This window comes from Pristiophorus japonicus, chromosome 12 (genome assembly GCF_044704955.1).
Source record: "Pristiophorus japonicus isolate sPriJap1 chromosome 12, sPriJap1.hap1, whole genome shotgun sequence".
Classification (NCBI taxonomy): domain Eukaryota; kingdom Metazoa; phylum Chordata; class Chondrichthyes; family Pristiophoridae; genus Pristiophorus; species Pristiophorus japonicus.
The window spans coordinates 96303468-96330608 of NC_091988.1; the positions used below are offsets into that span (position 1 = coordinate 96303468).

Sequence of the window (27141 nt, forward strand, 5' to 3'; positions counted from 1 at the left end):
TTTGTCAGGCACAAGCAAATTTATCAGCGTTTTATGCAACTCTGCCCTGGCCCCCGTTACCACCTCACGGTTATTGTATTCATTACCATGATTTCGATGATATGATTTGCAGTGAAAAACATTTGTAGCCGATCCATATATAGGGACAGCCATTTTGACTGGCAGTTGAACCAAGTGTGCTCGTAATTTACCTCGGATTTGTAGCTGTTCTGTCGCCTGGCTGAATCCTTCACCGACAACAATTTCATTCTTGTCGCCAAATGTCATCTTCAAGGAACGCACACACACACAATCTTTAAGATGGCTGCAGGTTCCAGGTCAGGTGACCTCTTTATTAAACAGCACTAGCTGCAGTAACACAAGTGTCCACAGTGTGGAGCTCCAGACATTACAGACTCTCTCTTCACTAAAATCATTTGCGAGCTGGAGGAATTGAAAAATGTCTGCTGTTGCTCCATCCTCCAGAGGGCCCAGTCTAATACACACATGAGCAATGGACCATCCAGCCTGCCCACCTCATCCGGACACGAAGTAGTCACGTACAACATTGGCCCAGCCTCCTGTTGAGCAGCCGCATGGGAGAGGCAGAATTCCATCCATTCCGCCTCCCTGAGGTGATTGTCCAATGATCTGTCGCCTTTCACGACCTCTTTAGAGCCAATGAAGAACTTTTGAAGTGTAGTCACATTTGTAATTCAGGAAACACAGCAGCCAGTTTGCACACAGCAAGCTCCCATGTCTTAGTAATGTTGATGGAAGGATAAATATTAGCCAGGAGGACTCCACTGCCCTTCTGCGAATAGTGCCATGGGATCTTTTACATCCACTTGAGAGAGCAGACTGGGCCTCGGTTTAACATCTCAATTCGAAAGACTGCACATCTGACAATGCAGTGCTCCCTCAGCACTCTACAGGAGTGTGAGCTTAGCTCACGTCCCTGGAGTGGGATTGGAACCCACAACCTTATGATTCTGAGGCGAGAGTGCTATCCACTGAGCCACAGCCAATTTGTCTTATGTCGAAATCTCGACCTCCGAAAAGAATGACTCCGACACTTACAGCTCCGGTAGAAGTTTCTTTTTAATTTACTTGCTCGCAAGGGGTAGGTCACACTCAGTCAAGGGCTAAGTGAACACCTCCGAAATGGTTCAGTTTAACAAGATATTTATACAGTAAAACCAAAGTTCTGGCCTCTCCCTGTGTATTGCTCTGTCTCAGTCAGTGAATACAGATAAAGAGTTAATTACTATATCCTGGTCCTGACATGGTTTACAGATATTTCCTTTTGTCAGGGTAATCAGGAAGCCAAACGGCCATTACTCCATGAGTCATAGGTAATGGGCTATCACCTGTCTTGTATTGTGTCAGGATTGTTTCAATTTCCTGGTCAGTTTATCTGTTTGCATCAAATGGATGAGGTCTCGGAAAGAGATAATGGCTAGAAGATAAGGGTGGGGTGACATGGAACTCCTGTAGTGTAGACAATAGGAGAGCACCATGGGGGGTTACTTGTCTCAGCATGACTTGTCTCCTAGCTGTCTGATGGCCATCAGCCATCTAACAGCAGGTTTAGCTGTTTATGCAAGCTGACTGCTAAAATGCAGAAAGTTCTGGAAGGGCCAGGACTCCATTTTAATCAAAAGGCACACAAATACCGTATGGTATCAGCTTAGATAAAAATACTTTCCACACTTACTCCGACCAGCCAGCATCTTGCCCTCTATAGCTGGAAGTCGCCTCTCCCAGCAACCTAATCGACCGAACCGAGGCACACTAGGGGACCTCAGAGCCCGCCCCGGACCCCGGCCCTCCCCGTTCTGTCCGTAGGTTCGTTCTTTATTGCGACAAAACTGCAGTTATTTATTTCCCCTTGCAGAGTGCTGGAACGTTGTGGATAATATGCAGCTGTTGTTTATGTTGCTCAGGTCCATCTGCGGTGAGGGTGCTGCAGGAGGGTGTGTCCGATGACCTCGGCAAGCTGCCCTTCATGTGGAGCGCTGTGATGACGGTGTTCGGGGTACAGGGCTGCAGAGTGACCTGTTGTGGCTACACCGGAGAGGACGGGGCTGAGGTAAGTTACATCTTCCTGACAGATACAGTGAGACCCACTGAGGGGAAGTGCCGATAAACTCCGGGTAAACGGGTTTCTTTTATTTTGTGTTCATCGAGGGAATCGGTGTCCGTAACGCTGAAAGAAGTGCTTTCCTGCATCAGCAACTTGCATTTAGGCTTCACAGGAGTGTTGTCAGATGACGAAGAGAGAGACGGAGAGGTTTATGGACAGAATTCCAGAGCTTAATGGTGGGGCGACGGAAGTCGGGGAGACTCAAGAGGCCAGAGTTGGGGGGACATAGGGAACACAGAGATCTCAGAGTTGTACATCAGCATTCCCAAATAGTTTATACAGTGGTTGGATGCAGAGTACAACTCCCTCTACTGCACCCCAATGAGATGCCACAGAGCGCCCCCTACAGGTCGAGCCATTGGATGGCCGAGGGGGATTTTTGTGCTCTTGGCCATTGCCCACTCGCAACTAGATTGAAACCACGCAGACCCATTCTACACAGGATCCTTACAGCCAGTGGACAAAGCCCGGGTCCAAGAGGTGAAAGGCCAGTGACTAGCGCACCGGTCACCCAGTCCCCCTCCTGTTTAGGATTTTAATTAATTGTGTGTATTTGCAACACCAAAGTTCTGATTGGTTCCCTTGGAGGACGAGACCTGATTGCTGATTGGGCCCCCTGGAGGACAAGACACACCCAGGATGTGTAATTAGATCCTGCCTGTCTACGTAATCAATTACTATGCAAAGTGTAACTCGAGCCAGTCTGACTTCCCACTGCAGACAGCACAGGGCTCACCCTCTCTGGTTAAGACCTTCTCTTTTCCAACCCCCCTCCCCCTGCCAAACAAGTTCCTGACCACCTCCCCCTGCCCAACTTCGACCTCCCACCCCCCACCATGGGGCAGGCATTGTGTATGGCCCACAGATTGTTGAGTGAATAGTGACAATGTTATATAGAGCCCTTCCCCGTAGCCCTGCACATTCCTTTTCTCGGGTACTTATCCAACTCCCTTTTGAAAGCCGAGATTGAGTCTGCCTCCAGTGCATTCCAGATCCTAACCACTTGCTGTGTAAAAAGGTTTTTCCTTCTGTTACTCTTTTGCCAGTCACCTTAAATCTGTGTCCTCTGGTTCTCGACCTTTCTACCAATGGGAACAGTTTCTCGCTATATGCTCTGTCTCATGATTTTGAACACCTCTATCAAATCTCCTCTCAATCTTCTCTGCTCTAAGGAGAAAAACCCCAGCTTCTCCATTCTATCCATGCAACTGAGGTCCTTCATCCCTGGAACTATTCTCGTAAATCTTTTCTGCATCCTCTCTAAACCCTTTCACATCTTTCCTAAAGTGCGGTGCCCAACAATACCCCAATGTTTTTACAGGTTCATCATAATTTCCACACTTTTGCGCTCTGTGGGCTCACTGCCCAGTTTCTGGGGGTATTGGCCATTGTGGGCGGTAATCAGGTGAGTGAGAAATTCCCTACCTGAGTTACGCCGGTGGTTTCGAGGTATGGCCGGGGAGTGGACCACACGCAATATTTGGCCCAGCGATGACCCGGGGCTGAGTATAAAAAAACGTCCACAAGGATCAGTGGAGCTGGGCGGCAGGTGAGTAGCTCTGCAACAATGTTGTGGTTATTTAATTTTAAAATATCTTAGGCAAGTTTTTTTGATTTTTTAGGTGATGTTTTTTGAAAAATGATTGTTCTTGTCAACCCGCAGCCTCGGGGTAAATTTTTAGTGATTTTTTTATTTGGTGCCCATTTTGTTTAGGAACTGCCCAATTGACCCTAAATTACATTTCGTGCCCAGAATGGGGGAGGTTTTTTTTTTCGCTGGGTGGATTGTTTTATTTTTTGGGGGGAAGTTTTCGCCGGCGATTATCTTCCCAGTCTTTGCAGTCTTTTGGGCGGCGATCGGGCGCTGGTGGGCTTTGGGGAAATTCTAGCCCCGACATCTCTATTTATGGAGCCCAGGATCCCGTAAACTTGTTTAACTGCTTTCTCAACCTGCCCTGCCACCTTCAACGATTTGTGCACATCTCTCTAGCTCTCTGTTCATGCACCCCCTTTAGGATTGTAACCTTTAGTTTATATTTCATCTCCTCACTTCACACTTTTCTGCGTCCTCCTGAAGTCTATCACTATCCTCCTCACTGTTCACTGTACTTCCCAAGTTTTGTGTCATCTGAAAATTGTGAAATTGTGCCCTGTACACCCATGTCCAAGTCATTAATATATATCAAAAAAAGCAGTGGTCCTAGTACCAACCCCCTGAAAAACAACCATTCACCACTCTCTATTTCATGTCACTGAGCCAATTTCGTATCCAGGCTGCCACTGTCCCTTTTATTCCATGGGAAGCCTATAATGCGGTATTTTGTTGAATACCAATTGGAAATCCATATACATCACGTCAAACACATTGCCCTTATCAACCCTCTCTATTACCTCCTCAAAAAACTCGATCAGGTTGGTTTAGCACCACACTTGTCCAAGTGACTTGTAATTTTGTCCCTGTTTATTTCTAAAGGTTTCCCCACGACCGAGGTTAAACTGACTGGTCTGTAGTTGCTGGGTTTATCTTTACATCCTTTTTTTGAACAAGGGTGTAACATTTGCAATCAGTCCTCTGGCACCACCCCCATTTCTAAAGAGGATTGGAAGATTATGGCTCGTACCTCCGCGATTTCTTCCTTCACTTCCCTCAGTGTCCTCTGATGCATCACATCCGGTCCTGGTGACTTATCTACCTAAAGTACAGCCAGCCTTTCCAGTCCCTCCTCGATCAATGTTTATCCCAACCAGCATCTTGTCTGCCTCCTCCTTTACTATGTCTATGGCGGTATCTTCTTACTTGAAGACAGATGCAAAGTACTCGTGTAGTACCTCAGCCCTGCCTGCATGCATAGGTCTCCTTTTCGGTCCCTAATTGGCCCCACTCGTCCTCTTACTGCCCGTTTACTATTTATATGCCTATTATCCCAGTCCCCACACACGGGAGAGGGAGAAGGTAGTACGGATATACCATCTGGATCATGTTCTCGCTCTCCTTCCAACCCACTCCTCTCTCTCTCTCTCTCTCTCTCTCTCTCTCTTTCTCTTTCTCTTTCTCTTTCTCTTTTTTTCTCTTTCTCTTTCTCTCGCTCCCCCACTCCTCTCTCTCTCTCTCTCTCTCTCTCTCGCTCCCCCCTCCTCTCTCTCGCTCCCCCCTCCTCTCTCTCGCTCCCCCCTCCTCTCTCTCTATCCACCTTCCCTCCCACCACCCTCCTCTCTCTCGCGCTCCCCCCTCCGATCCCCTCTCTTTCTCCTCCCCCCACCTCCCCACGGAGCTGAAGAAACCATGGCCTCCTGCTGGCCGTAACTGTGGGGTATTGTGCATGTGTGGCCCAGGTAACGGTGCGCATGCACAGGCGTCCGTGGAGAATGTTTGTGCAACCGAAACATAGAAAATAGGTGCAGGAGTAGGCCATTCAGCCCTTCGAGCATGCACCACCATTCAATAAGATCATGGCTGATCATTTACCTCCAGTACCTCCTCCATACCCCTTGATCCCTTTAGCCGTAAGGGCCATATCTAACTCCCTCTTGAATATATCCAATGAACTGGCATCAAAAACTCTCTCTGGTAGAGAATTCCACAGGTTAACAACTGAAGAAGTTTCTCCTCATCTCAGTCCTAAATGGCTTACCCCTTATCCTTAGACTCTCTCCTTTGGTTCTGGACTTCCCCAACATCGGGAGCATTCTTCCTGCATCTAACCTGTCCAGTCCTGTCAGAATTTTATGTTTTTCTATGTGATCCCCTCTCATTCTTGTGAACTCCAGTGGATGAACCTTTGCTGCACTCCCTCAATAGCAAGAATGTCCTTCCTCAGATTAGGAGACCAAAACTGAACACAATATTCCAGGTGAGGCCTCACCAAGGCCCTGTACAACTGCAGTAAGACCTCCCTGCTTCTATTCTCAAATCCCCTAGATATGAAGGTCAACATACCATTTGCCTTCTTCACCACCTGCTGTACCTGCATGCCAACTTTCAATGACTGATGTATCAGGTCTGCCGCTATTCAGATAATATTCTGCCTTCATGTTTTTGCCCCCAAAGTGGATAACCTCACATTTATTCTGCCATGCATTTGCCCACTCACCGAACCTGTCCAAGTCACCCTGCAGCCTCTTAGCCTCCTCCTCATAGCTCACACTGCCACCCAGCTTAGTGTCTGCAAACTTGGAGATATTACATTCAATTCCTTCATCCAAATCATTAATGTATATTGTAAAGAGCTGGGGTCCCAGCACTGAGCCCTGTGGCACCCCACTAGTCACTGTCTGCCATTCTGAAAAGGACCTCTGCTTCCTGTCTGCCAACCAGTTCTCTATCCACATCAGTACAGCACACCAGAGCCGTTTGAAAGTCCAAATACACCACATCCACTGGTTCTCCCTTGTCCACTCTACTCGTTACAGCCTCAAAAAATTCCAGAAGATTTGTCAAGCATGATTTGCCTTTCATAAATCCATGCTGACTTGGACCGATCCTGTCACTGCTTTCCAAATGCGCTGCTATTTCATCTTTAATAATGGATTCCAACATTTTCCCCACTACTGATGTCAGGCTAACCAGTCTATAATTACCCGCTTTCTTTCTCCATCCTTAGCTACCCTCCGAGGTCCATAGGAACTGATCCAGAGTCGATAGACTGTTGGAAAATGATCACTAATGCATCCACTATTTCTAAGTGCTTCCTTAAGTACTCTGGAATGCAGACTGAGGTCCCGGGGAGTTCCTCCTTCTCACTAGACCCTCGGTCCCCGAGTATTTCCGGAAGGTTATTTGTGTCTTCCTTTGTGAAGACAGAACCAAAGTATTTGTTCAACTGGTCTGCCATTTCTTTATTCCCCATTATAAATTCACCTGAATCTGACTGCAAGGGACCTACATTTGTCGTCACTAATCTTTTTTTCTTCACATATCTACAGAAGCTTTTGCAGTGACGGGAGGAGTCGACTTGGGCCCCCTACGAGACAGAATCAGAAAGTATGTGAGGGAATTGAGTGAACAGTTGAAAGCTATGCGACAAGAGGTCCGAGAAAGGCAGAAGGAGGAGAACGAAGGCAATGAAACAACCGCCTCGGCTATAATAATATGCAAGGTAGGGGCTGGTGGAAGCACTGGTCCCAGCTGAAAGAATATAAAGGTACGACAGATGGTGGAACCTAGAGTAATCCCAGTAAAACACTCTAAGATACACCTTAGAATACAAGGAGTGGAAGGACGAACTGACAGATGGACTTTTTAGAGGATTTAGGATATATAAAATGGATCTGCGGAGAAACGGTGCAAGCAATCCAGTTGAAATGGAAATGATAAGAATTTAACCCCTGGGACGCCAGGCTGTAATCTCAACAGAAAAAGAATGTGGCTCGTTGCAAAGATTCTGAAAAGTGCCTTAATCCTCACTCGCCTGGGAGACAGCAAGGCGTGTATTACCTGGATTCGGGTGACGTTGGGTGTGAGACTGGAAAGCTAACGGTGGCGGTTGAAACAGAAATAGACTTAAAGTGCAGCGTCGGAATACTGAACCCATGGACATGGACCCATACAAAGATGACAATTGGTGTCCGATAGACTGGGGGTGAGAGGGAAAAATGCATACATAATGAAGGGGTGCAGCTAAGATGCACGCCACGGGACACTGAATTCTCAGGAGTACCTCAACCAGGAGAGGACAAGCAAAAGTTGTGCCCGCCCTCCAAATGCACGCGGTAGACCCACAACCACTGCCCCACCAACTACCACAGCCCTTGTTACTACTGCCCCCCCACCGGAACCTCTGGATTCCCCAAATATGACCAGGGAAAACAAACAGGGTGCAACAGCGGTGATTACAGTATTTTTAAACATTACGGATGTAACTACCCCCAGTTTCTGCCTGCCCAGAATATAGAGGGGCCGGAGTCTAACACCATGAAACTTATGGTGACCCGAAGGGCGAGGAGAAAAAGGGGCATATGGTAGGCCGGGGTGGCGACAGTTAACACGGTAGACCTTCAGGCCACAAATGAGCAAGTCAGTACTTTAACCCGTACCTTAAAGGGGCTGTCAGAAAGAGGAGCTAACAACCAGCTGCAGGCCCAATCGGGATGGGACCGAAAGAGAAATACTGCAAGTAGCCCACACTTTAAAAGACCAGAACGACTGAACCGCTAAGGCAAGTGCGGCCGATGTGTGTGCGGGGTATGGAGCATGATGCTGGCCTCAGTGGAACATAATTTGGAACAGTTACAGAACGGGGACTGAATAACCAACAACGTTTTTAAAACTTGGATGCTGGAAGCCTGTCACATTCGGAGGAATAGCCACGCATGGGTCCCTGAGAATAGATGCGTCACTGGCCACCAGAATATAATAGGGTTCGTAGTAAGCATTCCCCAGTATAAACTTACTGAAGGACAAAGTCTATACAAAGTTACAAACAGGAAGTAAGAAAGGAAGCACGAGTAAGCTAGCACAAGCTGCATCAGTATGTTATTAAAAATGGGAATATCTATAACAGATTGTTATAAGAATAACCAAGTTGTGTTTTGTCGAGAGTCGTTTCAGGAGGGAAAAGATGACTGGATACTGCCAAAAAGAGGGATGCATCCTAAGCATCACTATGCGACTATGGTGGCATCACAAGGAGATGGCCAGTGGTGCGTCAGCACAACAGTCGCTAACCTGATGGTGTCCCATCGAACGCCCTGACTTCTGTATGAAGCCTAAACACGAGATCAACGTCAAAGGATATACAATATACCCGGAGCTGAAGGAAGAGACCATCGGGGTATAAAGATTTTGGAGAACAAGGACAATCGACCCCTAAGTTGAGGGAAGAGCAGATGGCACTGGAAAGGAGTGTGTTTGACCAATGAAGGAAATATGTTTTCTTAAAGGACCAAATTGACAAACTACAAAAGGACACTGATAAAGAACTGACTGACCCGCTGTGGTATTCTCGACTCTACCATTTTGGACTGAATCTAAACATACACCCTTGCATCAGAATTATAGTGCAGCTGATAGTAGTGCTGATGCTCTTGGGAGAATGTGCAGGCAAATACAAGAGACGCAGAACGAAGACATTGGCCAAGGCCCTTAATCAAGAATGCACAAAGCCTTTGCTAGATCCAAAAAGGGGTACGAGTACCTGGTACGAGTACCTGGTACGAGTCGCGAGTGTCTTAATCCTATCGCCTGATCAATGAAACCGGGGCGGGAGACACACGAATCAAGGCGGGGAAAGGAAAATTGTTGTTCATGGTGGGTATTTGGGGTTACCACCTGATCAAATGGGGGATTGTAGGAGCGAATACCTTAATCAGGGAAAAAGTAATTTAGTAAAATTAAAACATAAAGCAAGACAGGCTGAGAGAAAAGTTTAATGCGTTCATGGTAGAATAGCTATAACACAGATCAACGGGCCTCAAGAGCGAGGACTAAGGTCAGAGCGTAACAAGATAAATGTAGACAGCTAGCGGAACTGATAATTTAAGTCACACGAGATAGCAGAAATAAGGCCCCTTTTGAAATCAGTATTGCCAGGTGGAACATGTTCACAGAAATGTAAAAACACATAACCTTTTCCCTAGCAACAGTGGCCATAACTGAATATACCAATGAAATTATTAGAAATTGCAATCATTAGAAATTGCTGTAACCAATAAAATTAATGTAACTGTAGTAACCAATGATACTGCTGTAATTATGAACCTTCCATTTGCAACTCCTCAGATAATGAAGCAGTGCATGCCCGAATGCAGCAAGACCTGGATGACATTCACGTTTGGGCTGATAAGTGGTAAGTTACATTCTCGCCACATAAGTGCCAGGCAATGACTATCTCCAACAAGCGAGTTGACAATCATCAGCATTACCATCGCCGAATCCCCTCACTATTGACAGAACCAGCCAAGAGCAGGTCAGAGGCTGGGTATTCTGTGGTGAGTGTCTCATCTCCTGACTCCCCAAAGCCTTTTCACCATCTATAAGCCACAAGTCAGGAGTGTGATTGAATACTCTCCACTTGCCGACACTCAAGAAGCTTGACACCATCCAGGACAAAGCAGCCCGCTTGATTGACACCCCATCCACCACTTTAAACGTTCACTTCCTCCACCATTAGCATTACTTCCAAGTTCCCCTCCAAGTCACAAACCAAGTTCCCCTCCAAGGCAAACCATCCTGACTTGGAAATATCTCTGCCGTTCCTTCATCGTCACTGGGTCAAAATCCTGGAACTCCCTCCCGAACAGCACTGTGGGAGCACCTTCACCACACGGACTGCACGGTTCAAGAAGGCCACTCACCACCCAGAACCTTCTCGTGAATTGATCCAGGATTTCAATACCCGGGGCACGGGGTAAAATTAAGAAGTTGGAGGGAGAAGGGAAGGCAACTGGAACGGATCCCGTAGAGCAGGAACATCGGCATTACAGACAGTCCCCTCCGCCCTCCTCCCCATACAGCACTCGCTCCCTCCCCCCATACACCACCCACTTCCTCCGCCCTCATCCCCATACAGCACCCATTCCCTCCCCCATACAGCACCCACTCATCGCAGTTTTAAATGGGCGACCCCTTATTCTAAGACCATGTCTCCTAGTTTTAATTTCCCTTATGAGTAGAAATATCCTCTCTGCATCCACCTTGTCGAGCCCCCTCATTATAAGATTACCTCTCATTCTTCTGAACTCCAGTGAGTCTTGGCCCAACCTAGTCAACCCCCTCATCTCCGGAATCAACCTAGTGAACCTTCTCTGAACAGCCTCCAATGCAAGTATATCCTTCCGTAAATACGGAGACCAAACCTGTTCGCAGTACTCCAGGTGTGGCCTCACCAATACCCTGTACAGTTGTAGCAGGACTTCTCTGCTTTTATACTCCATCCCTCTTGCTGGAACCGTGGGAAAGGAATTGTCACCTTTCACGACCATCGGACGTCTCAAAGAGCTTTCCAGCCAATAAAGTATCTTTTTGGAATGTAGTCACTGTTGTAATGTGGGAATTACAAGGTACAAGTTACTGTGGATCAGTCACTGGGCACTGATGGTACGGACCCTCGGCTGTTAAAGGGAGTCGAGAGAGGAGATAGCAGAGGCTCTGGTCTCAGTTTTTCAATCCTCCTTCAATATGTAAATTGTGCCGTGAGACCGGAGGGTAGATGTAACAGAAGGATAATCCAGGTAACTACAGACCAACTAATTTAACGTCCGGTGTGGGCAAATTCTTTTACAATTCATAATTCAGGATCTAATTTGTGAGCATTTAAGAGTTACGCAGGACTGTTAAAGGCAACTTGTGTTTGCCAAATGTAATCAGTAGTTGTAACACGGCTTGTTTCAAAACAATTCGGGCACATACTGTGATGAAATGTAGCAGCATGGGTAGAAAGTTGAGTGACCAACAGGAAATGAAGAGATAGGCTTAACTGGTTTAGCTCGGATTGTAGAAGGGTTGTTAGTGGTGTGCTTTTATTCACTATATGTAGTTTATATGGGCTTGGATATAGGGAGCACGATTGGTACATTTTCTGAGGACATGAGTAAGGGTTGTGCAAACAGCATCATGGGCTATGGAGCACTTTGCCAGGTTAGCGGGCAGGGCTAACGGGTGACAGAAGCGATATGATGCTGAGGAGTTGGGGGTAATGCATTTTGGGAGCAGATACACGGAAACTGAAACATACACTCAATGGGGAAAATGCTGAATGGTTTGCAGGAACAGAGCAGTGTGATTTAAGGTAGATGAAGCCGTAAAGATCGGCAGTGTCTTAGGGTTTTTAGATGTGGGCCTGGAGTACAGGAGCAAAGAGGTGATGATAAATCTGTGCAGGGCAGTGGTTAGGCCACAGTTAGAGTGCTGCATGCAACTTGGGATACGATTATAGAAAGCTGTAAAACCAGAGAGCATATAGTGTAGATTCACCAGAGTGCGACCAGGGATGGGAAACGATTAACATGAACAGAGTTAGGATACTATTTCCACTGGAGCATCGGAGGCTAAGAGGCGCTTTAATTGGAGTTTTCTAAGTAATGGATGGTTTTGAAAGTGTGAACAGGGAAAGACTATTTATTCTGGGGTGTCAGTCATGTGGGGTCCATCAATTTAAAATGAGCACCGAGAGTGAGGCGAGAAGTTAGCAGACATTTCTTTACAAAAGGATTGTTGGAGCATTGAATGCTTTCCAAAACTGGATGGATCTACAGAGATCATTCCATCATTTAAGGAAAAAGTGGATGCAGCAAGATACAGGGCACTGGGGAAGGTGGGGCAGTGGGATTGATACAGTGCTATGGGGCGAGAGGGGCAGTGGGATTATTTTGGGATTGATCCAGGGTTATGGGGAGAGAGCAGGGCAGTGGGATTGATCCAGGGTTATGGGGAGAGAGCAGGGCAGTGGGATTGTTTGGGATTGCTCCAGGGTTATGGGGAGAGAGCAGGGTAGTGGGATTAGTTTGGGATTTATACAGAGCAATGGAGAGAGAGCGGGGCAGTGGGATTAGTTTGGGATTGATACAGGGCTATGGGGAAAGAGCGGGGCATTGGGATTAGTTTGGGATTGATACAGGACTATGGGGAGGAAAGCAGGGCAGTGGGATTAGTTTGAGATTGATACAGGGCTATGGGGAGGGAGCAGGAGTAGTTTGGGATTGATATAGCGCTATGCGGAGAGATCAGGGCAGTGGAATTAGATAGGGATTGTTACAGGGCTCTGGGGAGAGTGCAGGGCAGTGGGCTAAGTTTGGGATTGATACGGGACTATGGTGCGAGAGCGGAGCAGTGGAATTTGTTTGGGATTGCTACAGGGCTATGGGGAGGGAGCGGGGCAGTGGGATTAGTTGGCTATGGGGAGGGAGCGGGGCAGTGGGATTAGTTTAAGAATTAGGAACAGGAGTTGGCCATCTAGTCCCTCAAGCCTGCTCCGCCATTCAATAAGATTATGGCTGATCTGGCCGTGGACTCAGCTCCATTTACCCGCCCGATCCCCATAACCCTTAATTCCCTTATTGGTTAAAAATCTATCTATCTGTGATTTGAATACATTCAATGAGCTAGCCTCAACTGCTTCCTTGGGCAGAGAATTCCACAGATTCACAACCCTCTGGGAGAAGAAATTCTGGTATTTTGAGGCTGTGCCCCCTAGTTCTAGTCTCCCCGACCAGTGGAAACAGCCTCTCTGCCTCTATCTTGTCTATCCCTTTCATTATTTAAAATGTTTCTATAAGATCACCCCATATCCTTCTGAACTCCAACGAGTAAAGACCCAGTCTACTCAATCTATCACCATAAGGTAACCCCCTCATCTCCAGAATCAACCTAGTGAATCGTCTCTGTACCCCCTCCAAAGCCAGTACATCCTTCCTTAAGTAAGGCGACCAAAACTGCACGCAGTACTCCAGGTGCGGCCTCACCAATACCCTATACAGTTGCTGAAGGACCTCCCTGCTTTTGTACTCCATCCCTCTCGCAAACTCCCCCAGGTCCCTCTGCACTGCAGCATGTTGTAATTTCTCCCCATTCACCTTTTTTTGTTTTTTTTCCCCAAGGTGGATGACCTCACACTTTCCGACATTGTATTCCATCTGCCAAACCTTCCTATCTAAATCTCTTTGCAGCCTCTCTGTGTCCTCTACACAACCCGCTTTCTCACTAATCTTTGTCATCTGCAAATTTTGTTACACTACACTCTGTCCCCTCTTCCAGGTCATTTATGTATATTGTAAACAGTTGTGTTCCCAGCATCGATCCCTGTGGCACACCACTAACCACCGATTTCCAACCCGAAAAGAACCCATTTATTCCGACTCTCTGCTTTCTGTTAGCCAGCCAATTCTCTATCCATGCTAATATATTTCCACTGACACCGCGTACCTTTATCTTCTGCAGTAACCTTTTGTGTGGCACCTTATCGAATGCCTTTTGGAAATCTAAATACACCACATCCATCGGTACACCTCTATCCACCATGCTCGTTATATCCTCAAAGAATTCCAGTAAGTTAGTTAAACATGATTTCCCTTTCATGAATCCATGCTGCGTCTGCTTGATTACACTATTCCTATCTAGATGTCCCGCTATTTCTTCCTTAATAGTTTCAAGCATTTTCCCCACTACAGATGTTAAACTTAACCGGTCTATAGTTACCTGCCTTTTGCCTGCCCCCTTTTTTAAACAGAGGCGTTACATTAGCTGCTTTCCAATCCGCTGGTACCTCTCCAGAGTCCAGAGAATTTTGGTAGATTATAATGAATGGGGAGAGAGGGGGGCAGTGGGATTGGTTTGGGATTGATACAGGGCTATGGGGAGAGGGGAGCAGTGGGATTGGTTTGGGATTGATACAGGGCTATGGGGAGAGAGCGGGATTAGTTTGGGATTGATACAGCGCTATGCGGAGAGAGCGCGATTAGTTTGGGATTGATGCAGGGCTATGGGGAGAGCGGGATTAGTTTGGGATTGATACAGCGCTTATGGGGTGAAATCAAGGTAGTGGGATTAGTTTGGGATTGTTACAGGGCTATGGGCAGAGAACCGGGCATTGGGATTAGTTTAGAATTGTTATAGGGCTATGGGGAGAGAGCAGGGCAGTGGGATTAGTTTGGGATTGATACACGGCTTTGCGGAGAGCGCGGGGCAATCAGATTAGTTTAGAAATGATACAGGGATATGAGGAGAAAGCACGGCAGAGGGATTAGTTTGGGATTGATGCAGTGCTATGGGGCGAGAGCGGGGCAGTGGGATTTGTTTGGGATTGCTACATGGCTATAGACATAGACATAGAAAATAGGTGCAGGAGTGCACGCCATTCAATAAGATCATGGCTGATCAATTCCTCAGTACCCCTTTCCTGCTTTCTCTCCATACCCCTTGATCTCTTTAGCATTAAGGGCCCTATCTAACTCCCTCTTGAATATATCCAATGAACTGGCATCAACAACTCTGCAGCTGGGAATTCCACAGGTTAACAACTCACTGAGTGAAGAAGTTTCTCCTCATCTCAGTCCTAAATGGCCTACCCCTTATCCTAAGACTATGTCCCCTGGTTCTGGACTTCCCCAAGATCGGGAACATTCTTTCCGCATCTAACCTGTCCAGTCCCATCAGAATGTTATACGTTTCTATGAATAAAGGCCCAGTTGATCAGTCCAGCCATCCCTGGAATCAGTCTGGTGAACCTTCGCTGCACTCCCTCAATAGCAAGAATGTCCTTCCTCAGATTAGGGGACCAAAACTGAACACAATAATTCCAGGTGAGGCCTCACGAAGGCCCTGTACAACTGCAGTAAGACCTCCCTGCTCCTATATTCAAATCCGCTAGATATGCAGGCCAACATACCATTTGCCGCCTTCACAGCCTCCTGTACCTGCATGCCAACTTTCAATGACTAATGAACCATGACACCCAGGTCTCGTTGCACCTCCCCTTTTCCTAATCTGCCGCCATTCAGATAATATTCTGCCCTCGTGTTTTTGCCCCATGCATCTGCCATGTATTTGCCCACTCACCTAACCTGTCCAAGTCACCCTGCAGCCTCTTAGCGTCCTCCTCACAGCTCATACCGCCACCCAGTTTAGTGTCATCTGTAAACTTGGAGGTATTACACTCAATTCCTTCATCTAAATCGTTAATGTATATTGTAAAGAGCTGGGGTCCCAGCACTGAGCCCTGCCTGCCATTCTGAAAAGGACCCATTTCCTGTCTGCCAACCAGTTCTCTATATCCATATCAGTACATTAACCCCAATACCATGTGCTTTGATTTTGCACAACAATCTCTTGTGCGGGACCTTGTCAAAAGCCTTTTGAAAGTCCAAATACACCACATCCATTGGTTCTCCCTTGTCCACTCTGCTAGTTACATCCTCAAAAAATTCTAGAGGATTCATCAAGCATGATTTCCCTTTCAGAAATCCATGCTGACTTGGACCGCTCCTGTCACTGCTTTCCAAAGGCGCTGCTATTTCATCCTTAATGATTGATTCCAACATTTCCCCCACGACTGATGTCAGGCTAACCGGTCGATAATTACCCGATTGTTCTCCCTCCTTTTTTAAAAAGTGGTGTTATATTAGCTTCCCTCCAGTGGATAGGAACTGATCCAGAGTCGACAGACTGTTGGAAAATGACCACCAATGCATCCACTATTTCTAGGGCCACGTCCTTAAGTACTCTGTCGGCCTTCAACAGTTCCTCCTCACTGGACCTGTTAATATGGATTCTTTTTCCCTCGATCTATTTCAGCGAATACACTGACACGAATACCTTGTTGCCTTTTCTGTAAAAGACCTTTATTGAAGATTCTCCGGCCGGGATTTGTCAAGACAAAGGAACACACAAGCCCCGCTACAATGCAAAAGCTCAATAGTTATACAATTTCAGAACATAATACAGTTGAATAGCACTTGGTTCATCCAATCCCTTTCTGCCTCCCCCCCGAGTACGTCCAATGGCAGACCAAAATGTCTCCTAATTAGGGCGGGCTCCAGGGTTCTTGTTTACAGTTTCGCTCTACATTGTCTTTCCCTATTTGAGGTTTATTGAAATCATGCGCCCCTGACTCATACCTAACTTTGCCTTTCGCGTGACTCGTGCTGACCCCTTTTTATGTCGACACTGCAATTGTCTGCATCTTGACATTTCTTTAGCTATTTTCCCACCATCCCTCTGCCACATTCGCAATCCTTCTGTACACATTCTCAGACCCACTATCCCCTCGTACATTTAGAAGGTTATTTGTGTCTCCCTTCGTGAAGACAGAACCGAAACATTTGTTCCCCATTATAAATTCACCTGAATCTTTGTCTTCACTAATCTTTTTCTCTTCACACATTTATAGAAGCTTTTGCAGTCAGTTTTTATGTTCCTTGCAAGCTTCCTCTCGTACTCTATGGGGAGGAAGCGCGGCAGTGGGAATAGTTTGGGACTGACACAGCACTATGGGCAGAGAACGGGGCATTGGGATTGGTTTAGAATTGTTATACGGCTATGGGGAGGGAGCAGGGCAGTGAGATTAGCTTGGGATTGATAGTGCCACAGGGAGAAAACGGGGTAGTGGGATTGATGCAGGACTAAGGGCAGTGGGATTAGTTTGGGATTGATACAGGGCTTATGGGGAGAGATTAAGGCAGTGGGATTAGATAGGAAATGATACAGGGATATGAGGAGAGAGCACGGCAGTGGGATTAGTTTGGGATTAATACAGGGCTATGGTGAGAGAGCAGGGCAGTGAGATCAGTTTGGGATTGATACAGTACAATGGGGAGAGAGCGGGATAGTGGGATTGATGCAGGATTATGGGGAGAGTGCAAGGCAGTTAGATTAGTTTGGAATAGATACAAGGCTATGGGGAGAGAGCGGGGCATTGGGATTAGTTTGCGATTGATACATGGCTGTGGGGAGAGAGCAGAGCATTGGGATTAGTTTGGGATTGATACAGAGCTATGGGAAGAGAGAGGGGCAGTGGGATTGGTTTGGGATTGCTACAGGGCTATGGGGAGAAAGCAGGGCAGTGGGATTAGTTTGGGATTGATACAGGGTCACGAGGACAGAGCGGGGTAGTGGGATTGATGCAGGATTATGCGGAGAATGCAAGGCAGTGGGATTAGTTTGGGATTGATACAGGGCTATGGGGAGAGAGCGTGGCAGTGGAATTAGTTTGGGATTGATACAGGGCTCTGGTAGTTTGGGATTGATGCAGGGCTGTGGGGGAGAGAGGGCAGGAGATTAGTTTTGGATTGATACAGAACAATAGGGAGAGAGCGGGGCAGTGGGTTAGTTTGGTATTGATTCAGGCTATGGGGAGAGCACGGAGCAGTGGGATTCGTTTGGGATCGATACAGGGCTATGGGGAGAGAGAGCGGGGCAGTGGGATTGGTTGGTATTGATATAGGCTGTAGGGAGAGAGGGGCAGTGGGATTGGTTTGGGATTGATACTGGGCTATCGGGAGAGAGCAGGATTAGTTTGGGATTGATACAGCGCTATGCGGAGAGATCAGGGCAGAGGGATTAGTTTGGGATTGTTACAGGGCTATGGGATGAGAGCGGGGCAGTGTGATTAGTTTGCAAATGATATAGGGATATGAAGAGGGAGCACGGCAGTGGGATTTCTTTGGGATTGATACAGTGCCACGGGGAGAGAGCGGCGTAGTGGGAATAGTTTGGGTTTGATAAAGAGCAATGGGGTGAGAGCGGGGCAGTGGGATTAGTTTGGGATTGATACAGGGCTATGGGAAGAGAATGGGGCATTGGGATTATTTTAGGATTGATACAGGGCTGTGGTGAGAGGCCAGGGCAGTGGGATTGGTTTGGGATTGATACAGGGCTTTGGGGCAGAGCAGGGCAGTGGGATTAGTTAGGATTGAAACAGAACAATGGGGAGAGAGTGGGGGCAGTGGGATTAGTTTGGGATTGATGCAGGACTATGGAGTGAGAGCGTGATTAGTTTTCATTGATACAGGGCTATGGGGAGAGAGCAGGGCAGTGGGATTAGTTTGGGATTGATTCAGGGCTATGGGGAGTGAGCAGACACTGGGATTAGTTTGGGATTGCTACAGGGCTATGGGGAGAGCTCGGTGCAGTGGGCTTAGTTTGGAATAGATACAGGGCTATGGGCAGAGAGCAGGGCAGTGGGATTAGATTGGGATTGATACAGGGCTATGGGGAGAGCTCGGTGCAGTGGGCTTAGTTTGGAATAGATACAGGGCTATGGGCGGAGAGCAGGGCAGTGGGATTAGTTTGCGATTGATACAGGGCTCTGGGCACAGAGCTGGACAGTGGGATTAGTTTGGGATTAATACAAGGCTATGGGGAGAGCGCGGGGCAGTGTGATTAGTTTGGAATATATACAGGGTTAAGGGGAGAGTCGGGCAGTGGGATTGGTTGTTATTGATTTAGACTATGGGGAGAGAGCGGGGCACTGGGATTAGTTTGGGATTGATCCAGGACTATGGGGAGAGAGTGGGATGAGTTCGGAAATGATACAGCGCTATGCGGAGAGATCAGAGCAATGGAATTAGTTTGGGATTGTTACAGGGCTATGGGGAGAGCACAGGGCAGTGAGTTTAGTTTGGGATTGATAGTGTCATGGGGAGGGAGCGGGTTCGTGGGATTGATGCAGGATTATGGGGAGCGTGCAAGGCAGTGGGATTAGTTTGTAATTGATACAGGGCTCTGGGCACAGGACAGTGGGATTAGTTTGAGATTGAAACAGGGCTATCAGGACAGAGCGGGGCAGTGGGATTAGCTTGGGATTCTTACAGCGCTATGGGGAGAGGGCGTGGCAGTGGGATTAGTTTGGAAATGATACAGGGCTATGGGGAGAGTGCGGTGCAGTGATATTATTTTGGGATTGATACAGGGCTATGGGGAGAGAGCGGAGCAGTGGGATTAGTTTGGGATTGATACAGGGCTATGGGGAGAGCGGGATTAGTTTGGAATTGATACAGGGCTATGGGCTGAGCGAGGCAGTGGGATTGGTTTGGGATTGATACAGGGTTCTGGGGAGAGAGCGGGATTAGTTTGGGGTTGATACAGCGCGATGTGGAGCGATCAGAGCAATGGAATTAGTTTGGGATTGTTACAGGGCTATGGGGAGAGAGCTGTGCACTGGGATTAGTTTGGGATTGATGCAGGGCTATAGGGAGAGCGTGGGGCAGTTGGATTAGTTTGGAATAGATACAATGCTATGGGGAGAGCAGTGCAGTGGGATTAGTTGATATTGATACAGGGCTATGGGGATAGGGGTGGGTGCAGAGGGATTGGTTTGGTATTGATACAGGGCTATGGGGAGTGAGCGGGGCAGTGGGATTTGTTTGGGATTGAAAAAGGGCTATGGGGAGAGAGCATGGCAGTGGGATTAGTTTGGGATTGATACAGGGCTATGGGCTGAGCGAGGCAGTGGGATTGATTTGGGATTGATTCAGGGCTATGGGGAGAGAGCATGCCAGTGGGATTACTTTGGGATTAATTAAAAAGCTATGGGAAGAGCGCGGGGCAGTGGGATTTGTTTGGATTTGATGCAGGGCTATGGGGAGAGTGCGGTGCAGTGAGATTAGTTTGGTATTGATACAGGGCTATGGGGAGAGAGCAGTGCAGTGGGACTGGTTTGGGATTTGATGCAGGACTATGGGGTGAGAGCGGGATCAGTTTTCATTGATACAGGGATATGGGGGCGAGAGCAGGGCAATGGGCATAGTTTGTGATTGATACAGGGATATGAGGAGAGAGTACGGCAGAAGTATTAGTTTGGGATTGATACAGTGCTATGGGGAGACAGTGGGGAGGTGGGATTAAGTTTGGAATTGATACAGGACTATGGGGAGAGAGCGGGATTAGTTTGAGATTGATACAGCGCTATGTGGAGAGATCAGAGCAATGGAATTAGTTTGGGATTGTTACAGGGCTATGGGGAGAGAGCAGGGCACTGGGATTAGTTTGGGATTGATGCAGGGCTATCGGGAGAGCGTGGGGCAGTTGGATTAGTTTGGAATAGATATAAGGCTATGGGGAGAGCAGTGCAGTGGGATTAGTTGATATTGATAGAGGGCTATTGGGATAGAGGGATTGGTTTGGGATTGATACAGGGCTATGGGGAGTGAGCGGGGCGGTGGGATTTGTTTGGGATTGAAAAAGGGCTATGGGGAGAGCGCGTGGCAGTGGGATTAGTTTGGGATTGATACAGGGATATGGGGAGCGAGCGGGATAGTGGGATTGATGCAGAACTATGGGGAGAGTGCAGGGCAGTGGGATTAGTTTGGGATTAATATAAGGCTATGGGGAGAGAGCAGGGCACTGGGATTAGTTTGTGATTGATACAGGGCTATTGGGAGAGCGGGGCAGTGGGATTAGTTTGGGATTGATACAGGGCTATGGGTAGAGAGCGGAACAGTGGGATAAGTTTGGGATTAATACAAGGCTATGGGGAGAGCGCGGGGCAGTGTGATTAGTTTGGAATATATACAGGGTTAAGGGGAGAGTCGGGCAGTGGGATTGGTTGTTATTGATATAGACTATGGGGAGAGAGCGGGGCACTGGGATTAGTTTGGGATTGATCCAGGACTATGGGGAGAGAGTGGGATGAGTTCGGAAATGATACAGCGCTATGCGGAGAGATCAGAGCAATGGAATTAGTTTGGGATTGTTACAGGGCTATGGGGAGAGCACAGGACAGTGAGTTTAGTTTGGGATTGATAGTGTCATGGGGAGGGAGCGGGTTCGTGGGATTGATGCAGGATTATGGGGAGCGTGCAAGGCAGTGGGATTAGTTTGTAATTGATGCAGGATTATGGGGAGCGTGCAAGGCAGTGGGATTAGTTTGTAATTGATCCAGGACTATGGGGAGAGAACGTGGCAGTGGGATTAGTTTGTAATTGATACAGGACTATGGGGAGAGAGCGTGGCAGTGGGAATAGTTTGCGATTGATACAGGGCTCTGGGCACAAGAGCAGGACAGTGGGATTAGTTTGAGATTGAAACAGGGTTATCAGGACAGCGGGGCAGTGGGATTAGCTTGGGATTGTTACAGCGCTATGGGGAGAGGGCGTGGCAGTGGGATTTGTTTGGAAATGATACAGGGCTATGGGACAGTGCGGTGCAGTGATATTTGGGATTGATACAGGGCTATGGGGAGAGAGCGGAGCAGTGGGATTAGTTTGGGATTGATACACGGCTATGGGGAGAGCGGGATTAGTTTGGAATTGATACAGGGCTATGGGCTGAGCGAGGCAGTGGGATTGGTTTGGGATTGATACAGGGTTCTGGGGAGAGACAGGGCTATTGGGAGAGCAGTGCAGTTAGTTTGGGATTGATACAGCGCGATGTGGAGAGATCAGAGCAATGGAATTAGTTTGGGATTTTTACAGGGCTATGGGGAGAGAGCTGTGAACTGGGATTAGTTTGGGATTGATGCAGGGCTATAGGGAGAGCGTGGGGCAGTTGGATTAGTTTGGAATAGATACAATGCTATGGGGAGAGCAGTGCAGTGGGATTAGTTGATATTGATACAGGGCTATGGGGATAGGGGGGGTTGCAGAGGGATTGGTTTGGGATTGATACAGGGCTATGGGGAGTGAGCGGGGCAGTGGGATTTGTTTGGGATTGAAAAAGGGCTATGGGGAGAGAGCATGGCAGTGGGAATAGTGTGGGATTGAAACAGGGATATGGGGAGAGAGAGTGGCAGTGAGATTAGTTTGGGATTGATACAGGGCTCTGGGCAGAGAGCAGGGCAGTGGGATTAGTTTGGGATTGATACAGGGCTAAGGGCTGAGCGAGGCAGTGGGATTGATTTGGGATTGATTCAGGGCTATGGGGAGAGAGCATGCCAGTGGGATTACTTTGGGATTAATTAAAAAGCTATGGGAAGAGCGCGGGGCAGTGGGATTAGTTTGGGATTGATACAGGGCTATGGGGCAAGAACGGGGGAGTGGGCTTAGTTTCGGATTGATACAGGCCTATGGGAGAGAGCGCGGGCAGTGGGATTTGTTTGGATTTGATACAGGGCTATGGGGAGAGTGCGGTGCAGTGGGATTAGTTTGGTATTGATACAGGGCTATGGGGAGTGCGCTGGGTAGTGAGATTAGTTTGGGATTTGATGCAGGACTATGTGGTGAGTGCGGGATCAGTTTTCATTGATACAGGGATATGTGGGCGAGAGCAGGGCAATGGGCATAGTTTGTGATTGATACAGGGATATGAGGAGAGAGTACGGCAGAAGTATTAGTTTGGGATTGATACAGTGCTATGGGGAGACAGCGGGGAGGTGGGATTAAGTTTGGAATTGATACAGGACTATGGGGAGAGAGCGGGATTAGTTTGGGATTGATACAGCGCTATGTGGAAAGATCAGAGCAATGGAATTAGTTTGGGATTGTTACAGGGCTATGGGGAGAGAGCTGTGCACTGGGATTAGTTTGGGATTGATGCAGGGCTATAGGGAGAGCGTGGGGCAGTTGGATTAGTTTGGAATAGATACAAGGCTATGGGGAGAGCAGTGCAGTGGGATTAGTTGATATTGATACAGGGCTATGGGGATAGAGGGAGGGGGTTGCAGAGGGATTGGTTTGGGATTGATACAGGGCTATGGGGAGTGAGCGGGGCGGTGGGATTTGTTTGGGATTGAAAAAGGGCTATGGGGAGAGAGCGTGGCAGTGGAATTAGTTTGGGATTGATACACTGGGCAGAGAGCAGGGCAATGGGATTAGTTTGGGATTGATACAGGGCTATGGGCTGAGCGAGGCAGGGGGATTGATTCAGGGCTATGGGGAGAGCATGCCAGTGGGATTACTTTGGGATTAATTAAAAAGCTATGGGAAGAGCGCGGGGCAGTGGGATTAGTTTGGGATTGATACAGGGCTATGCTGCGAGAGCTGGGCAAATGCAATTAGTTTGGGATTGCTACAAGGCTATGTGTGGGGCAGTGGCATTTGTTTGGGATTGATACACTGTCACGGGGAGAGCGCGATTGATGTGGGATTATGGGGAGAGTGCAAGGCAGCGGGATTAATTTCCGATCGATACAGAGATATGGGGCGAGAGCGGGGCAGTGGGATTAGTTTGAAATTGATACAGGGCTCTGGGGCGAGAACAGGGTCGTGGGATTGGGATTGATGCAGTGCAATGGGGAGAGAGCAGGGCAGTGATATTAGTTTGTGATTGATACAGGGCAATGGAGAGAGAGCAGGGCAGTGGGATGAGTTTGTGATTGATACAGGGCTATGGGGAGAGTGCGCTGTAGTGATATTATGTTGGGATTGAGACAGGGTTGTGGTGAGAGCCCAGGGCAGTGGGATTAGTTTGGGATTGAAACAGGGCTATCGTGGAGAGCGGGGCAGTGAGATTAGCTTGGGATTGGCAGTGCAATTCGTTTGGGATTGCTACAGGGCTATGGGGAGGGAGCGAGGCAGTGGGATTAGTTTGGGATCGATACAGAGCTGTGGGGCGAGAGCGGGGCAGTGGGATTGGGATTGATACTGGGCTTTAGGGCGAGAACAAAACAGTGGCATTAGTTTGGGTTTGATGCAGGGCTATTGGGGAGCGCGGGGCAGTGGGATTAGCTTGGGATTATTACAGCGCTATGGGGAGAGGGCATGGCAGTGGCATTAGTTTGGGATTGATACAGGGCTATGGGGCAAGAGCGGGGCAGTGGGATTAGTTTGGGATTGATACAGGGCTTTTGGGCAAGAACGGGGGAGTGGGCTTAGTTTCGGATTGATACAGGCCTATGGGGAGAGCGCGGGCAGTGGGATTTGTTTGGATTTGATACAGGGCTAAGGAGAGGGCGCTGGGCAGTGAGATTAGTTTGGGATTGATACAGGGCTATGGGGAGAGAGCAGGGATGTGGGACTGGTTTGGGATTTGATGCAGGACTATGGGGTGAGAACGGGATCAGTTTTCATTGATACAGCGATATGGGCTTAGTTTGTGATTGATACAGGAATATGAGGAGAGAGTACGGCAGAAGAATTAGTTTGGGATTGATAGTGCTATGGGGAGACAGCGGGGAGGTGGGATTTGGCTGGATGCAGGGATATCGGGAGCGAGCTGGGCAGTGGGATTAGTTTGGGATAAATACAGAACAATGGGGAGAGCGGGGTAGTGGGATTAGTTTGGGATTAATACAGTGCTAAAGGGAGAGCGCGGGGCAGTCAGATTAGTTTGGGATTGATAGCGGGCTATGGGGAGAGAGCTGTGTACTGGGATTAGTTTGGGATTGATAGTGGGCTATGGGGAGAGAGCAGGGCAATGGGGAGAGAGCAGGGCACTGGGATTAGTTTGGGATTGATGTAGGGCTATGGGCAGAGCGTGGGGCAGTTGAATTAGTTTGAGATTAATAAAAAGCTATGGGGAGAGCGCGGGGCAGTGGGATTTGTTTGGGATTGATACAGGGCTATGCTGCGAGAGCTGGGCAATGCAATTAGTTTGGGATTGCTACAAAGCTATGGGGAGGGAGTGGGGCAGTGGCATTTGTTTGGGATTGATACACTGTCACGGGGAGAGCGCGGTGTAGTGGGATTGATGCAGGATTATGGGGAGAGTGCAAGGCAGCGGGATTAATTTCGGATTGATACAGAGCTATGGGGCGAGAGCAGGGCAGTGGGATTAGTTTGAAATTGATACAGGGCTCTGGGGCGAGAACAGGGTCATGGGATTGGGATTGATGCAGTGCAATGGGGTGAGAGCAAGGCAGTGATAATAGTTTGGGATTGATGCAGGGCTATGGGGAGAGAGCAGGGCAGTGGGATGAGTTTGTGATTGATACAGGGCTATGGAGAGAGAGCAGGGCATTAGGATGAGTTTGTGATTGATACAGGGCTATGGGGAGAGTGCGCTGCAGTGATATGTTGGGATTGAGACAGGGTTGTGGTGAGAGCCCAGGGCAGTGGGATTAGTTTGGGATTGAAACAGGGCTATCGGGGAGAGCGGCGCAGTGGGATTAGCTTGGCATTGGCAGTGCAATTCGTTTGGGATTGCTACAGGGCTATGGGAAGGGAGCGGGCAGTGAGATTAGTTTAGAATTGTTATAGGGCTGTGGGGAGAGCGCTGGCAGTGGGATTAGTTTGGGATCGATACAGAGCTGTGGGGCAAGAGCGGGGCAGTGGGATTGGGATTGATACTGGGCTTTAGGGCGAGAACAAAACAGTGGCATTAGTTTGGGTTTGATGCAGGGCTATTGGGGAGCGCGGGCCAGTGGGATTAGTTTGGGATTGATACAGGGCTATCAGGAGAGAGCGGGGCAGTGGGATTAGCTTGGGATTGTTACAGCGCTATGGGGAGAGGGCGTAGCAGTGGGATTAGTTTGGGATTGATACAGGGCTATGGGGCGAGAGCGGGGCAGTGGGATTAGTTTGGGATTGATACAGGGCTATGGGGCAAGAACGGGGGGAGTGGGCTTAGTTTCGGATTGATACAGGCCTATGGGGAGAGCGCGGGCAGTGGGATTTGTTTGGATTTGATACAGGGCTATGGGGAGAGTGCGGTGCAGTGATATTATTTTGGGATTGATGGCTATGGGGAGAGAGCGGGGCAGTGGGATTAGTTTGGTATTTACAGGGCTAAGGGGAGTGCGCTGGGCAGTGAGATTAGTTTGGGATTGATACAGGGCTATGGGGAGAGAGCAGGGCAGTGGGACTGGTTTGGGATTGATGCAGGGCTATTGGGAGAGAACCGGGCAGTGGGATTGGTTTGGGATTGATGCAGGGCTATGGGGAGAGAGCAGGGCAGTGGGTCTGGTTTGGGATTTGATGCAGCACTATGGGGTGAGAGTGGGATCAGTTTTCATTGATACAGGGATATGTGGGCGAGAGCAAGGCAATGGGCTTAGTTTGATACAGGGATATGAGGAGAGTACGGCAGAAGAATTAGTTTGGGATTGATAGTGCTATGGGGAGAACGTGAGGAGGTGTGATTGGGCTGGATGCAGGGATATGGGGTGAAAGCCGGGCAGTGGGATTAGTTTGGGATTAATGCAATACTATGGGGTGAGAGCGCGATTAGTTTTCATTGATGCAGGGATATGGGGAGTCTGCGGGGCAGTGGGATTAGTTTGGGATTAATGCAAGGCTATGGGGAGAGAGCAGGGCACTGGGATTAGTTTGTGATTGATACAGGGCTATGCTGCGAGAGCGGGGCAGTGGGACTGGGATTGATGCAGGGCTATGGGGAAAGAGCAGGGCAGTGGGATTAGTTTGGGATTGATATAGGGCAATTCGGAGAGCGCGGGACAGTGGGATTAGTTTGGGATTAATACAAGGCTATTGGGAGAGAACCGGGCAGTGGGATTGGTTTGGGATTAATACAGGGCTATGGGGAGAGAGCAGGGCAGTGGGACTGGTTTGGGATTGATATAGGGCTATTGGGAGAGAACCGGGCAGTGGGATTGGTTTGGGATTGATACAGAACAATGGGGAGAGAGCAGGGCAGTGAGACTGGTTTGAGATTGATGCAAGACTATGGGGTGAGAGCGCGATTAGTTTTCATTGATGCAGGGATATGGGGAGTCTGCGGGGCAGTGGGATTAGTTTGGGATTAATGCAAGGCT

The 27141-nt window shown here is 48.3% G+C and overlaps 1 protein-coding gene across 1 annotated transcript in view; it reads left to right on the forward strand.

The window, feature by feature from the left end:
- Window positions 1-486: 486 nt before the first annotated feature.
- Window positions 487-27141, forward strand: part of LOC139276823 (aminomethyltransferase, mitochondrial-like) — a 39839-nt gene continuing 13184 nt past the window's right edge. The window contains exons 1-2 of the mRNA XM_070894821.1: window positions 487-531; window positions 1778-2071. Of these exons, the coding sequence (XP_070750922.1) occupies window positions 487-531; window positions 1778-2071 (339 nt within the window). The remainder of the gene's footprint in view (window positions 532-1777; window positions 2072-27141) is intronic.